At 35.4% G+C, this 17118-nt stretch overlaps 1 protein-coding gene across 1 annotated transcript in view; it reads right to left on the bottom strand.

Annotated features, from left to right (window-relative positions):
- The window catches only part of GluProRS (Glutamyl-prolyl-tRNA synthetase), a 121089-nt gene extending 104296 nt beyond the window's left edge, over nucleotides 1-16793 (bottom strand). Inside the window, exons 1-7 of the mRNA XM_081730373.1 lie at nucleotides 16620-16793; nucleotides 12559-12743; nucleotides 8417-8573; nucleotides 7235-7484; nucleotides 5473-5599; nucleotides 2706-2898; nucleotides 1260-1431 (exon numbers count right to left, since the gene is read on the bottom strand). Coding sequence (XP_081586499.1) covers nucleotides 1260-1431; nucleotides 2706-2898; nucleotides 5473-5599; nucleotides 7235-7484; nucleotides 8417-8573; nucleotides 12559-12743; nucleotides 16620-16662 — 1127 coding nt within the window. The 5' untranslated portion in view covers nucleotides 16663-16793. The remainder of the gene's footprint in view (nucleotides 1-1259; nucleotides 1432-2705; nucleotides 2899-5472; nucleotides 5600-7234; nucleotides 7485-8416; nucleotides 8574-12558; nucleotides 12744-16619) is intronic.
- Nucleotides 16794-17118: the final 325 nt, after the last annotated feature.

The raw sequence follows: 17118 nt of genomic DNA, 5'->3' as shown, positions 1-17118 counted from the left end.
AATAATAATAATAATAATAATAATAATAATAATAATAATAATAATAATAATAATAATAATAATCTGTTATTTAAAATCGGTTATTATCGCACTATACATATAAATAGAATTTATAGTTTTACATTCCACGCTTATGACCATTAGACAAAATGAGATGGATGATTAATGAACTGAATGAACTAAATTAGTGGAATGGGATCGTATGACGAAACTTGAGAACCCCGGGACAATTCACGGACACAATGTTGTCCACCTTAGAAGACAGGTATTCTTGCAGGTTGGAAACAACCCAGTATAAATAGTATACTTGCAACTATATATATATATTTTCAAACAAATCTCTTGATACTTAAAATACATTTATTCTGTTAGTGGATTGCAATTTCGCTAAGTGTGTTGCACAAGGATATTTGTTTCATAGTGTATGTGAGTGGCATAGTGTAAGGATGACGTATGCGCAGGGGTGAGCACTATTCGAAGTGACAGTCTAACAGTATTTTAGCCAAGTGCATATTAGATGTCTGAGTACATATGATGTGTGGAATTCTCTTATGAATGCACATACGGTGTCACTTTCATATTATATATGTTATTTCCACCTTATTACTATAATTATAAATTTGTCACTTGTATTAACGAGTTTCCTTACACAGTATTCTTTCTTTGTAAAGTAATAGCTATATTTTACCCTAACATTTACTCAGCAAATAATTAGTGTGTACCTAAAATTTAAATTTTTGTATGCCGTACCCTTTTGAGTCTGCACCACAGTAAAGATTTTTAGTTACAAAATCATCAGACTGTTTTATACTAATCTTCCTAATGTTGAGTGTAGTTCATCTAAAAATTGAAGATGTGTTGAGCGCGCTGCTTATAAAAGAATTTCAGTTTGAGCTTGAGTTACACTCTGAGTTTGAGTTGAGCTAAGCTCGTTTCAAAAGTAAGTGTTTACAGCTCTGGGAAAATTTGATTTGGAGTATAGTATTATCACGATGTAAATAAATTTATGGAATCTCCATTATTTTATATAAGAAAATTTGATTCAGGATAGGAAATTTTCGACATACAAATTACTTTGTGGAACGAACTAATGGGATCTTCATTATTTTATATGGAAAAAATTCCATTCGCGATGTGAGATTCTCATGATACAAGAAACTTTCTTGAACGAATTAGTCTCGTTAAGTTCAGGTACTACTGCTTTTATTTATTTATTTATTTATTTATTTATTCAAGAAAAAATACTTTCTATTACTTACTTGTATTTGGTCCCCGTACGTGGATGAGGCTCGTTCTTGCATCGGTAGATTGTTGGATCTCTCATGCACCCATTCAAAGATTGCATATCAATTTTTGCTCGTACGCAACATTTCTGACCAAATTCTGTACCACGTTTCATCTCTTCCCACATCGCAAGATTTTTTTCCACAGCTGAAATATATAACAAGTAGCAAAGAAACGGACCAGATGTAACATACGGAATGAAGTTTACAGAAGTTTTAAAGTAAACTTTTGTGCATTACTACACCTTCGTTGTAATAATGTTTGTTCCCATCATGTGGTTATGGGGTTCCCGTCATGTATACGATGAAGGAAAGATGGTGTCTAACAATTGAACAAAACATTTGATGCGTTGATGCGTGGAGGCACTGTTGCCAAACGCTCTGCAAAATTAGATGGCCACAAACTTAGAATGTTTAACAAAAAATACTGTTAAATCGTAGAAAATATGACAGGACGATTTGTAACGTATGATTCCAAATAAAATCCCTAGTATTTGGAATATTCATAGTTCACATTGAAATTCTTATTTTGATTCCACTCAATTTTTATGACTAAGTTAATTTTCCTCGATCGCAACACCGCGAACACTATCATTTATGGATAGGTTAGAGAAAGAAACAGATTTTTTAAATCGGCCTCCAACATTTCCATAACAGTCCAAAGCTCTACTTTATATTTATTAAATACAGTGTAAGCTTACTTTCCTATTGTAAACACTTATTATGGATCAAATTTCCCGTATTTAGAATATGATAAAACACTAGTATAAAACAATAATTATACACTAAGGTATCTTTATTATCTTAGAAATCTGAAGATACTCATAAATATTATTATATGTAAACATAAAATATGATCTATCTCTTGGATTATTTACAACAAAACCTTTTTTTAATAAAGCATCTGAATTTATTATTTAATTTGTTCTTTCAAAGCTTAAGTTTTAACACCTTCCGGCATTTCTCAAGCTTCTTTATTTTTAAAGATATTTCTTGTTCAGCCTTTTTCTTATATTCTTTTTGAATTTTTTTATTTTTTTTATTTTTTTTTTTTTTTATTTATTTTTAAGGTGTTCTTCGCATCTTCTGTGGGCAGTTCTAATGTTTTAACATCGCTTAAATAATAGGAACTTTCGTGAAAACTGACTATTTTCCACTGTTCTCTAAGCAACTATATATTAAACGAGAATTACTATCAACCATGGTTAAAATTGCCCATCAGGATATGTACTACAAAGTATAATATTTCTGCATACCTTAGAAATGTGGAAAGAAATGAATTTTGCTTAGAAATCTGGACTCTAGTAATACCAAATTACTAAAACAAAAACAATTACACACTAATGGATTGTGACGATATCTCAGTTAACGAAACATTTACTGCTTACAATATCATTTAAATCATTATTCACAATTACTTACAATTATCACGATTTTTTGAGTTTACTCTCTGCTCTCTTTCCTGCTTCATTACTTCTGGGTCTGTATCATCTACAAAAGCTTTGCCTTCCTTCAGCAGCTTCTCACAGTATTCCAACATAAGATCAAAGTAGTTGGATGTATGAGTAAACATATCTGGCTTTATCTGAAGTAACTCCACGTCTTCGAGAATAACCTACAATATATTACTAAAATCAGTTTATTTTAGAAGAGAAAATCTTTAACAAAGTACATCATTGACAATGAATTGTATGTCCTAGACTACTGATTTGCAGTAATTTGATATCCTAGAACTAAGTGTAGGTGAAAGAAAACTTTATTTATTTTTCAAATAAAATAATTTAGTCCCCCTAACAAGACTTTCATTTCAAAAACAACAGAAAGAACACCTCTGAAGTATACTCGATCGAAGTATTATGATATTTTCTTATATTGTAACGTATGTACAAAAAAATCTGTCTGCAGTGATGTATGTACTTTGTTATCGTGAGAAAAATATATATACACACTTTTCAGGGTTCCCACTTATTTGGCGAGCACGGATTCCCGGACTTTCGCAGGTCAGGCTTTACAAATATACGAAAAAACAACTATAGTTTTCCCCACTAGGAGCTTCCTCATCTTATAAGCATATACATGTATATGGTTTGATGTGTAGGTAGGGAAGAATTGGAAAACAAATTAACTTATTTTATAAAATAATTCCTACCAAATAGCTGGGTAAGGTAAAAAAGAGAAGTGGAGTCTGAAAAGTAAAAATCTCTACCTAAATTCCGTGACGTTTCCAGGTTTTATTATTATTATTATTATAGCTTTTTTGTGAAATTATAGTACTTTTTACAAATAAGCTGAGTTTTTTGACTTTTCCAGGATTTCTAGGTCGGTGCGAACCTTGCTTTTGTCCTTGTGTATGTTATTTTATGAAAATATTTGTCACACATGAACGAGTTTAGGCTTTAACCTTCAACTTAACAGAGACATACAAATACACACCAGTTGTTGTGCTCAAGGGTCGGTCTCAGTTCTGTCGAGCATCGAGCGATACAGATGTGTTACAATATTAGCAAAGAAGAAAAGATTCGAAAGGAATCTGGTCACCACGATCATCCGATTTGTCATTGTGGGGTAGGCATATACGTGGTGTACTAGGATCGATCTAAAATTTATTCAAGAATTTCAGAACTCCATCACATATTACATTCTATCTATTGATCATCAAACTTTGAGTTTTCCCAAACATGTGTAGAACAATTGACCAGTGTCTTCAAGCTAAGGGAAATATTTTGCAACATTTACTGTAGTGGAGTGTTTCTCTCTGTAGGATAACTCACTGCACAGAGAATTTTCGAATGCGTTGTACTTAGCAATAGGCAATCCTCCGGAAGGTTTTACCTAGTCTGATCACAAATACTGTTACAAAGTTTCAGAGGCTGCAACACTGTCCATTCTAAGAAGAATGAATAAACCTTGCGATGGAATGTGCGATGACGCATTATGAGCCCTGCTCCAGAAAAGAAGACACGTAATCTGTACAAGCAGAATAGAACGTGATGATTACCGAGTAGCAGTGATAGTCCACAAAATTAGAAAACAAGTGAGTGAAATCTTGAACACGCTTTAAAGACTGAAAATCAGTCACATGTTTGTGTATCGCACAATCCAGCGGATCCTTGGTCCATTAAGGATAATTAGAGCGAAGGCTGTTCATGACTTGCAAGGAAGTGAGAAACTGTTAAAACACGGTGATAACGTGTGAGTAGAAATTCCGTACGAAAACAGGTAGTAATGGCCTGTGACAGGAACATCTCCATCCAATTTACACACGACCTTGGACTTCGAGCTACCGACAGTAAACGAAATACTTTCTGATGTTGTAGACACAAAAGAAGCAAAAATGTGAACGTCTATTACAGCAGTACGAGAACCATGGGCATAGAAAGATTCGCTTTACTGGTGAGATGTTCACCATCCAAGAATTTCAATCGCCAAATGATAAGCTCTCTCATCTCGTTATCTTAGGCAGTCAGGGTCGAAATTCTGAAAATCCAGAGAGGCCATCGTCTGATGTTAGTCATGATGTAGTGGAAAGTAAGCAATGATGACAGCATTGCTGTCATTTTTTAGAAAAGTCGTGAAAACCGGTGCTCGAACACACTAAAACATTATGCTGGAGCCTATAGTAAAAGACTCGACCACCACCCTGCTCAGAATGCTCCAATCAACTTTCCAGCAAGATTTTCTCCTGCCCACAAGGAGGAATCAACTCAGAGTGGCTAGAGCACAATATGCTCTGACTTCATATCCACTGATGACTGGCTCTCGAGCAGTCTTGACCTCAATCCACTGAATTACAAGCCATGGACATTGCCTGCAAGAAGAGTCACCCCATAGTTGACAGTTTGAAGCCCATTTACTGGTTACAACGGCGGCATTTCTTCTGGAGACGGTGTATGATGCGACAGACGTATGGCTCGCCAGGATCCGAACCCATATGCGTGTTAACGGTGGAAATTTTGAAATATGATTGGTGCAAATTGTCGTCGGACATGCATCCTACATATCCTTTATGCATATTATATTACCTTTCACTATATTGCTGAGTTTCACTTTGTTCTTTTGTAACTATTTATGGGCAGACCAAGTATAATATGATATTTCGTAGTGATTTGCTCTTCCGTAAGCACTAATCTACCAGTGAAATTTTAACCTGTGACACAAAATACACTCTAAATAAATTAGCTGCACATACCTTTTCGAAATCAACCTTCTCCTTCGCTGGATTTGTATCATCGAACCTCATAACCAGCTTTCCCTGGAAACTTTGCTGATAATATTGATTTAGCAACGCTGCTTTCGCATGTCCTATGTGAAGGTATCTGGAATTCATGAAAGAAAGAAAAAAAACTGTGTTTACAAATAGAAAGCTCGTAAGATATTCCGCATACTGAGCTAATTTTAAAATTAACAACATAATAATTTTCGTTTCTGGATCTGCGTTAAAGGATGTGCACACTGTTTCGTATCTTTCAAAATACAGTAAAACCTATTAAGCTGGCCACGCCAATTGTTCATATTTAAAGAAACGTATGTCCATACAATCATGTGTAATTACTACTGCTTAAGAGAGAATCAAGGATGAGCATCTTATAAAGTTTACATGAAACATACGAAAGATAAGGAAAAAAATGTTAAAATTTCAAGACAAGCTGTTTAGTAGTTATATTTTTTTGTTTGAAACATTGACAACGGTTTTGAAATAAAGTTAAATCTGTCGGAAGTAAGTCACCTTTGATTGTACAGAAAAGATACAACTTCCGCGAGTAATGAACTTAATTAGTAATTACTTAAGAAAATAATTATACATGATGACTTCATAGAAACGCAACAAAAGTTAAACACTGTCAAGCCAAAATGAAAGAAAATCTGTAATTGACCGTCCGCCAGTTATGTTCTGTAGCAGACGAATGGCAAAGCAAGTGAACAATGTTAGAATGGTTGCTGGAATAAAGGGAATGGGAGGAAATGGAACACCTCCAAGAGAAGTCGCAAACTTGTGAAGTACATCATAAGATCAGATAACCTGGGTTCGAACCAGGTATCTTTCAAATCAAAATTAAGCACTCTACTGCCAAGTCCCTTCACGACAAGTTAGAAATGAGGTCAACTTAATAGTCTATTTATTTTACCAATAAGTCAATTTGTTGAAACTGGTTTTATTTTAGAATCAGCAACAGCGATTACTATGTTACCTCTCAAACTCAATGACTTCTACATTAAAGACTTCCTATTAAGTTCTCGGCAACAAAATAAGAAGTATGATTATCATCAACTTTACTAGTAAACACAATTCAGGACTCACAGTGTTAGCGCATAATTTGTTCTTTTCTTATTTCAAAAATACATTTACTTGAATAGGGACACGTAAACTCCTTGGTTATTTGTTGATAAGTAAGCAAAGAGAACTACACTAACAGATTCATAATGTTCAAAAGGCAAAAACTATTCAGAATCATGGTCAGAAGATAGATATTAAGAGATCCGAGTCAAAAGACAGAAGTCAAGAAATGGCTATTCGTTGTTTGAAGTCTTACAGCCAATCGCTAAGACCTCTGACGCTTTGAAAGATAACGGTATACCTTTATAATTATTTCTATTAAGTTACTTTTCTTGTTCCTCGGAAACCTTAAAAGTAATTCTCATCCCCATCATGTCCTCGGACATAAGAACATTCTTGATGGATAAGACTAAAAAGAATATTTAATTCGATCTCTATTCTTAATTAACTAACTCATAAGCTCTCTCATTTAGTTTAAGCTATATAAAATCTACTGTTAAGTTCAACGAACTATGCACTTTCTTCAAAACCTTTTATTTCTCGATCCTTTTACATTATTACAATATGTACGAAATAAATGTTGTAGTTTGTTAATAATGAGAGGATAGAGGCATTCCAATCCATTTTTTAATGTATTAGTATCATTTATGTAATCTTTACGAACATAAACACTCACCCACTAGCTTCAGGAGGAAACCGTACAACTACTTTCCCCATTTCGGCTCCTGGAAGATCAATGAATTTTCCTTCCTCCTTTCTCGATTGCGACAATGCAGATTTAGCTGCTGCGGCTCTAGGAATGGCTTCCTCAGGTAGTGAGTCCACGACGGACGCAACATGACCGATCGATCGGATGAAATTAAACCAACGAGACACATTGACTGGTGCTTGTCCCTTTTCTACTATGCTGTTCCACTGAGGATTAGCTGCAACACAGTTTTTAAGTTATGAAAAAACACAGAATATAAATAAGAAAACTACAAAATAAAACATCCAGTACGTGCAGTTAACAGTATTTATAGCACATTCGTTTTGACCCACCAAGAAACATAAGAATCAAATTACTATTTTTACTGGTAGTTTCTTCTTGTAATCTATATAACAACTGTATGTTATATAAACATGTATTACTTTTGTCGGAAACAGAAGCTAAAATAAACGATGTTCACATTCAATCCTCTGACTCCAAGTGTACTGGAGTGATGAAACTATGAAAAACACCAGTTAAAAGTCATCTCAACAGGCAATAGTTACATCGGAAAAGTAGCTACAGATGTCGGGAGGATGTGCTACTCTGACTTGTGCAAGAGGCTAGAGAAATCTTGAAATGCAATTTTTAAATATTTACAGCTCACGGTTATGCCGGTTAGGCTAAAGGAGACGGTGATGATGAGAAATGAGTGAAATGGCGGAAAGAAGAAAGAAGGAGGAAACGGGAGAACCCCGAGAAAACCCACGCACACGTGTTTGTCCACTACAAAGTTCACTTGGCGCAAGCTGGGATCGAACCAAGAAGGACCCCATGCACCAGAGGTGAACGATAGAGAAATCATTTTACTGATTTACTATAAGTTTATTAGCATTCTGTTATGTCTATCAAACTCTACACAACAGATCTACAAGCCGATGCATGCACTTCGAAAAGAGAAGTCCATAGCTATCGTACTTCGACCAGATACCATTCAGATATCTATTATGGCTCATTATTTATAGAAACTTGTTTCGCAATTAGATGTTCAATGGATTTATCGCTTAAGTTAGTTATCGAGATTACTCTTTAATATTTGCTACTTGCATTTGTATAAATAAATAAATAACAGAAGCAAATTGGTACTATGAACAACACTAAAGTACTTACAGAACAGAGTACCCCAAACCACCAGATCTGCAATAGTCAACTTGTTAGCCACTAGGAAAGTGATAGGACCTAGCAGTTTATCCAAATACAGAAGAGCTTCTTGGAATTCCTGTGTGCAGGAGAGAGGCCCAATGCTAAAAGACAACCAATGATCGACCTGCAAGTAAAGACATAATTCAGTTGTTATACATTTAATTAAGACAACATTCGTATTTGATGCTTTTCAATAAAAGCATTTAGAGTTGAATCGGTGCGTGGAAAACGAGAACATTCCACAATAACTTACTTCTCGAAAACGAAAAACAAAATCGCCTACTAGAAATACCGTTGCTTATACAAAAATATTCGTCTGGCACATTTGTAGCATATATTAAGATCTTTCATTTCACAAAATATCAAAACTGTAATGAGATTCGATATTAAGTAGTACAAAAAAATCTATCGCTGAATGTTGTTCTTTATTTTTGGAATATTCTTCTTACACTTACCAATTCACTTACAACTTAAACCAACTATTAGTACAACCATCAAAATTACTATTTGATGCAATTTAAATGGAAAAAAACTTCATATAAAGGAATTTAAAGGGTACTTTTAAGCGTTTTATATTCATTAAATTTATATAATTTACTATACGAACCTAATTTTCACAACAGCCGGGAAGTAAACAATAATGTAAGTCCCATAATCTCCTCGTATTTATAAAGTATAAATTAGCAAACCGATGACGATTCGTCACTTCTACGCAACAGCCAATATTTGAAGAAATTAATTACTTCTTCTAACGGTATTTCCTTAGCACTGCATTACTATAATTTAAAATTTATGCAACAAAAAAAAAAAAAAAAAAAAAAAACTTGCGAGATGAATAGCAACACTGACGATGTCGTTTAAGTCAAGTTCATCCCTATCGGCATAGGAGTGAAAAATAAATGACCAAAATGACTCAGATTAGTGTCAATCCATAGTTTTCGGATCGCTAAGCTGATTGCTGACAGTTCCGATTACACTTAAGCCCTAGTTTAGGCAAGAATGTGTAGGTCTGCTACTCCGAGAATTGACTAGGGCATTCATCCTATTCAGTTTTTATTTTCGAACATTTTGTATAAACATGAACCTTCCCGTACGAAGCCGGGCACTTTTGCTAGTATATACATACTAATATATATATATATATATCGACAACCAATAAGCTTAGAGCTAGAAAGTCTAGAGGTGGCGCTGGTTTTCAATATGTAGTTGCTCGGTTCACACACACACAGGTGGCAGTTGTGTTCAAGATGGTACAGTACAAGAATGCGGCCATTCTGCTGCGAATGTTAAACAGCATAAATGACAATGTTCGACTAAAACATGGTGCTTTATTCAAACCGCGATCATGCCGACACGGTCCTGCAAATGGCAAAGGTCGTGTACCGCACGACTCTACCAGGAGCGTTTTCTAACAGACGCCAACCATCATACAGGATATTTGTAGCAATTTGTCGGGGAGTGTGTAAAACAGGGACCGTACTACCTGTCCATGTGAATGCTGGTCGACTCTCATCGTATACGAACACCTGTTATGAACGTGCGTTGGAAGCTGCGGACAATGAGCCAGGTACGAGGACGAGGAAACTTAGCCGTAAATGTACGTTAGTCACATATCTGTGTGGCGTTGGTTACATGAAAAAGCCTTGGGCTGACAGAAGCAGATTTCCAACCACGTGAAGGATTCTGCCAGTAGTTCATTCAACAGACCAATACCAACATGCTGTTTCAGCATCAGTAGTGTACACTGACGAGACCACCTTTGGAAGGGATGATATCGTCAATATGCATAACACACATAGGTGAAGAGATACCCATCCCTATGGTATAGTAAAATCGCTCAAATCGTCCCCACGCGGCTACAAAGGAAGCGGAACACCATTGAAGAAAACCACATGTTTCTTTGTTACATGGGAGGGATAATTCAACAAGTCGTTCCAGTTGAGGGTGGCCTTCGAGTTGACCTGCTGAAAAAGAAAGCGATGTTGCAATTTTCACCCTCTTGCTTACTGATCCTTCAGTAGTCTTCGCAGAAAGACAGACTTATCTAGTTTTTTCGTTACTCCTCCTTCCTACTCCCTTAGCTTGAAGGGCATAGTTATGGAACGTTAAAGTGAAATATTTCATTTAATTTGAATTCAATTTGGATATGTTGTAATGAAGAGGAAAAAGAAATCAATCATTAGTTTCAGTATATGTGCTTATTTTACTCTTAAATATAGTATATTATTAATATTGTGTAACTTCATAAGGATAACGCTTGTACGAACCAAACATAGTTTGCCCATTTCCCTCCCTCGTCTCCCCACGTAAGGCATCAGTGCCGCAAAAGCCCGATGAGAAAAAGATACAATCTTTCTTTGCCACCCCCAGAAATCCGTCCTTGACCGCCAATGTCCGTACTATTATATTGAATTCTTTTAATGATTGTATTATTATTATTATTATTATTATTATTATTATTATTATTATTATTATTATTATTATTATTATTACATAATGTATCCATCGATAATATAAGTTTAGCGATGGCAACAACGTATCAGTTCGACACCAAACACGTGCCGTTTATGGCTTATTTGGAATGTTATTTATGAGGGTGGTTAGGGCAAATTTTCTGCTTGAGTACAAAGGAAGCCGGTTGGGGACCAATAGAACGTCTCGACTATACGATTGTCACTTACCATTAACACCAATTTGATCTCAGTGTGTGTGGTGTGGTGTTGCCCATGATCAACTGATCGGCCCATACATGCTACCCCGAAGACTGAATGGAGCACAGTATTTGACCTTCCTGCAGGAAACACTGCTCGAATTACTGGGAAATGTTCCCCTAGCGATTCGCTACAACATGTGGTACATGCATCATTGGGCTCCAGTGCACTTCAGTGTGAATGTCCACTAGTGATTGAATAAACACTTTCGAAGACGTTAGATCGGGCGTGGCTGTCCAGTGCATTGGCCTGAACGGTCTCCGAACCTGAATTTACTGGATTTTTTTTTTATCTCTGGGGTCACATTAAAAAGTGTAGTGTATGTACTCCTGTCAACGACTTGGAACAGCTTATCCATAACGCCTGTGCAACTGTTCGCCTCGACTCAGGTATCTTCGAATGGGTTTGCCAATCCATGATCTGGCGTTGTCATACATGCATTGCAGTCCATGGCGGACACTTTGAACATCTCCTGTGACGCGCCCGATGAGCGTACGTTTGTGCCTCTCTGCACGTCGCCCTTCAAACTTACTGTTCCCACGCTTTCGGGTCTCACTAACTGCAAATGTACCCAATATACTCTTAAGTTCATAGGACTTGTTTTATCTCGGTGTCAGAAATCACTTCCGGAGGTTTGTTAAATTAAGTTACACTTCTTTCCTCCCTCCCTCCCTCCCCCTCTCTCTCTCTCTCTCTCTCTCTCTCTCTCTCTCTCTCTATATATATATATATATATATATATATATATATATATATATATATTTACCTTGATTTCTCTTCTTTCTTCTACACTAATATATACAAAAAACTGAAATTCCGTACCATGCGAATATCGATAGAATAATATTTGTTTGGCATACACTCTAATACAACCAGATTAACAGTATTATTAACCAAACATCTATTTTTCAATTAGCACTACGTCAGGTTATTACAAATTTGAAATCTACATGTAAAATAAATACTTACATTTTTTACACTTAGTTGCAAACTAAGGACGCTATACGCTACACAACATTTTGCAAGTTTCTACAATAGAAATAACGGACGAGGTAATGTATATTCAAAGTACCTTAGTGTCCAATACTACGGTTATCATATGACGTATTTCGAACAAGTAGTAAGAAAGTAACACGGAAGTGAAAATTTTACTTCCCTGAAGGAACTTTTATTTAAAAAATGTGCTTAGGTAAGTATCACATCCAATTACGTAGCTCATTTAGAATAGAAATAGCCACTGTTTTAATACAAAACATTTTCGTTAACTTAAAAATAATTGCCACATGTCAAGATAAATACACATAATATATAATATTAATCTATAATCCTATTTAGATTTTTTATGTAAAAAGTTGAAGAAAAAATACCAAAATAACGAATTATAAATAAAGTACACACCTCAGTTTGATCAAGCAATGATGTCCCATACAGATTGTGGGAAGAAGCAATTCTAGCAAAATAACGGCTAATAGTTGCACTTGTTTCGAATGTCACATTCTCCGTGACTTTCAAAGCTGTTTCACGTCCCCATTCAACTTCAACGGGATGGCTTGATTTGATCAAACTTGCAGTCAGCAAACCACCTAAAAATTACGAAAAAAGAAAATGGAAGTTGTTGATTATAAATATCCATCGCATACATGTAAATTGAATTAGACACTTACTCACCTTTCAGATTCTTTCAAATCAATCGGTTTTATCAAATACACGAATTTTTACAATACCGGTAAAAATTTTAAAATATAAAAACAAAATTATACACATTAATAGAACATTTATTTTTTATTACACCGTATTATTGTGTTGAATAACACAAGCTTTAACCATTTCTCATTTAAATATTCTTTTAAAATTATTTAACGCCAGGTAAGTTATGCTCTTTAGGAGCTTATTACAGAAAAGGTTAACCCAAGCTCTGCCCCTCCCCCACTATTATTTTATAATGAACATTATAGGAAGAAATCCTTTTATGCAAGTGGTATTTTGATTAGTTAATAGTTTAAAATAGTTTAGTTTGTCGTAATTCACCCAATTTGGTTTCTGGGTGCTGGACCTGGAGGGAGACCTGTGTTCTAGAACCTCGCCGAAATTCCTATTGATCGAGACATGATGTGTTTCAAAGAAAAAGATCTTCATATCTCATGCTTCTTTATAGTAAAGTAGCAGAAAAAAAAATACATGGTTACTAAAAATTTAATTTCTGCACCCTATATTCGTATACAATATGATAAAATGCCGTTTATCGGGAGAGAGAGAGATGCGTCTCCATTCTAAAGAAAATAAAGATCTCCTTCGAAACGCTATGACAGAAGAAATACTTTCTGCAGTAGCGATGCTCTCTATTCACAGAAACTTGACAACATTCCAGATTTCGGTTAGCAACAGGAAAATTTGCAGCTCGAAAAGAATGAAGGTTGGCGATCCTTTTTAAACAATGTATGGTTTATTTCATTAAATAATTTTGTTTAACTTGCTGAGTGTGTATATGCATTTTTCTTTTTTCCGTAACGATCTTATTCACCTTTCACAACGCGTTTTATGCTATATGAAGTTGTTTTCCCTATCCTAGTTTATACACATACTCACAGTCGGTGACGTCCCTGCTCCCTACGGACGCACATACATGCGAGTTTTCCTGCTGCACTCCTGCTCTGACTTATAACAATCAGACATTTTTAGCGTGGCCACCTAGCACAAGTTTTTTTTATTGTTTTTTTAAAGTTGGTTCGTGTTTTATGCAGCATAGTTTACACGATATATGTCTATACGCTGTATTACTTTTCAAACATGCAACAAGATCGCTCACGAATTTTTGGTAGCAGTTCTGAAGCCATATCTTCTATTGCCGTGAGAAGGTAAGGATCCATTATTTTCGTCATTTGTCAATAGTGAGTAATTTATACCCCTTAACAATTTAAAAAGCAAGAAAAGCAAAGATGGACAAAAATAAGAAACATTTGTGATTAACAGGCAGAGCTGAAGAATGGTAATGAAACAAAATTAACTGTAGCTAAAATAAATGAAAATAACAGCAAATTGTTAGTAATGAAAAATAGATTCATGTGGGTTTCATTCGGAGATCACAAGTAGTCCAACCTATGTGATTTTATGCAATACTAAGTGTTTTCTTGTACTATCCTAGTTTTTGAGGATACGCCCTCATCGCTGATGCGCCTGTTCCCGTGCGGACGTAGTCTTCGCTACTGCTCCCCCCTCCTGCTGCTCTCCTCCCTCGACTCGTTTAGACAGCATTCTCGCATTTCGTGGCCACCTAGTAAAAGCTAATTTATGGTTTGCACAGTCGATTTTATAGCGTACGTCCTAATGCGTAATAACACCAGTAAGGGGAAGTGAATAATGTTTAGCAGACGGGGTCCGACTATTTTTTCTAAAAACTGTTACAATTTCAGTATTTTTTGGTCACATTAGGTTAGGTTAGTTTATGTTAGATTATATTAGTGTAGGAGTCTAGCATAATTTTCTAGGATATAGTATACATGAAGCTGCATCAGTTCCCGAAGGAGCAGGACGCTCATACTTTTAGGGATTATTCATTGAGTATGTACTAACGGCCTATGTTTAGCAGAAGGGGTCCAGTTTTTTTCTCTAAAAAATGTTACTATTTTGGTAATTTCTGCTCACATTCGGTTAGTTTAGGATAGAGTTGGTTAGTTTAAGTTAGGTTAGGCTAGTTTAGGTTACGTTAGGTTAGTTTAGTTTATGTTATATTAGTGTAGGAGTCCCGCATAATTTTCCAAAAAATGATAGAATTTCGCTTATTTCTACTAATATTACGTTAGTTTAGGTTAGTTCAGGTTAGCTTACGTTAGTTTATGTTAGGTTAGCTAAGATTTGGTTACGTTATGTTACGTCTAAGTACTTGCATCACTCATTTCTCCTGTAAATTTTGTGTTTTTTACGTGCTTCTGGACCCCTTGTACTAAACATACTCCGTACTAACTTACAAAGGGGGTAACAAAGCGACTTTTATTTACTTATTGACTGATACGAAAATAAAAAAGAACGTACCTGTACTTTATATCTGCATAAGTAGTGTCCTTGTACTTTATCTATGACTATGTGTGTGGGGGGGGGGGAATTTAACGCATATCGCATGTCTTGTGCACATGGATACTTCTTACTATTACACTACGTAGAAAATGTATGGTATTTCATGTAGAAGTGGTAATAGAACACAGAAAAAACGCAGATCAGTTTTTACCATTTTCTAAAAAAGGACAGAATTTCGCTTATTTCTATTATTATGTCAGTTTAGGTTAGATTTGGTTACGTTGTTAGGTCTACGTACCTTCATTTTCCGTTTCTCCCGTAAATTTTGTATCTTTTTTACGTACTTCTGGACCCCGTATGCTAAACATTTACCGAACTTCGTGAAGAAATAACTGCCTATAATAGGATAGCAGATACTAGAATAACAGAAAGTCATTTCCAATGCACAACAGTTTGCATGCATATTATCAATCTGTACGCATTTAGGCACGCGCCAGCTTAGTAACTGTCCGGAATGCTTTAGAGCAGGGATGCAAATAAGCAAGAACATTTTACTAGCCCACATCCCATAATAGAAATCATTTACACACATTCGGTATGATGTTAAATAATCGCCCGCACCGATGAGCCACTGGTTATTTGCATCCCTGCTTTAGAAAAGTTAAAGAAAAATGTTCTTTTAATTTGAAGGACTATTCTTAATCTGCACTATTTTTTTTTTTTTCTGAGTTGTGCCTACATTTGACCTGCACGCAATGCTCATCTAACCAAACCTACCTTACATTTCTTGGCCTATGTTTAGCAGAAGGGGTCCAGCTCTTTTCTCTAAAAAAATGTTACAATTTTGGTAATTTCCGTTCACATTCGGTTAGTATAGGGTAGGGTTGGATAGTTTAAGTTAGGTTAGGCTAGTTTAGGTTACGTTAGGTTAGTTTAGTTTATGTTATATTAGTGTAGGAGTCCCGCATAATTTTCCAAAAAAAAATATAGAATTTCGCTTAATTCTACTAATATTAGGTTAGTTTAGGTTAGTTCAGGTTAGCTTACGATAGTTTATGTTAGGTTAGGTGAGATTTTGTTACTTTATGTTACATCTAAGTACTTGCATCACTCATTTCTCCTGTAAATTTTGCGTTTCTTACATGCTTCTGGACCCCTTGTACTAAATATACCCCCATTTCTTATAGCACACCTTTGTACACTTGAACTAAAATATTGTTTTGATGTCCTATTGTAAAATCTTTGGTTACGTTCACTCGTTTAGTACATAGGTTTCACGCGGCGGGAGCTTATCTGAACTTAACCCTTATATAAATATTTAAGGTATATGTCTTTCGATGCTGTTTTGAGTTTTAGTTTGTACACCGCATGCTTCTAGTTGACTTCTTAAGCAAGAATACTTACGCAATCGCTGAAAAATGTTCACCATAAATTAACAATATTCTTACCTATTGGAGGGTTTGACTTGCTCGCAATTAATTTTATTGTCATCTTCGTAAAACACTCTGATTAGCTTCTTCTCAACAAGTAATTGATTTAATATAATAATGCAACACCGGCTTTAGCAGACCGCACTAACGCATTGCATATGTGGACGTGCGACGGTGCGTTTACAGAGCTGCCAACCTATCAATTAAAAATTATTGTGCAAGAGAGTCAAAATTATGGTATTTTGAAAGGTATTATGGCACGCTTCAAAAGCTGAGCGTGACATACAGTAATTATCCCCCCCCCCTCCTGCTTATTTGGCAGATGAAAAGCTACTTATTCTCGAGCGCTATTATTTTTTTTTTCTGAATAGGATGGACGTTTTCTTTTAAGTATGGATATCATATCTGAATGTAATTAACTAAATATCTCATTCTTATATGATGCAGTAGGCTACACTGTGTAGCAAAATTTAATAACTACTAATATTCACGCATAGAACACGAGATATAATTCAAA

Source organism: Thermobia domestica, chromosome 11, assembly GCF_964235325.1.
Source record: "Thermobia domestica chromosome 11, izTheDome1.hap1.1, whole genome shotgun sequence".
NCBI classification, from domain to species: domain Eukaryota; kingdom Metazoa; phylum Arthropoda; class Insecta; order Zygentoma; family Lepismatidae; genus Thermobia; species Thermobia domestica.
Note: the sequence above shows the minus strand (reverse complement) of the source record. Positions and strands in the feature narration are given on the sequence as shown.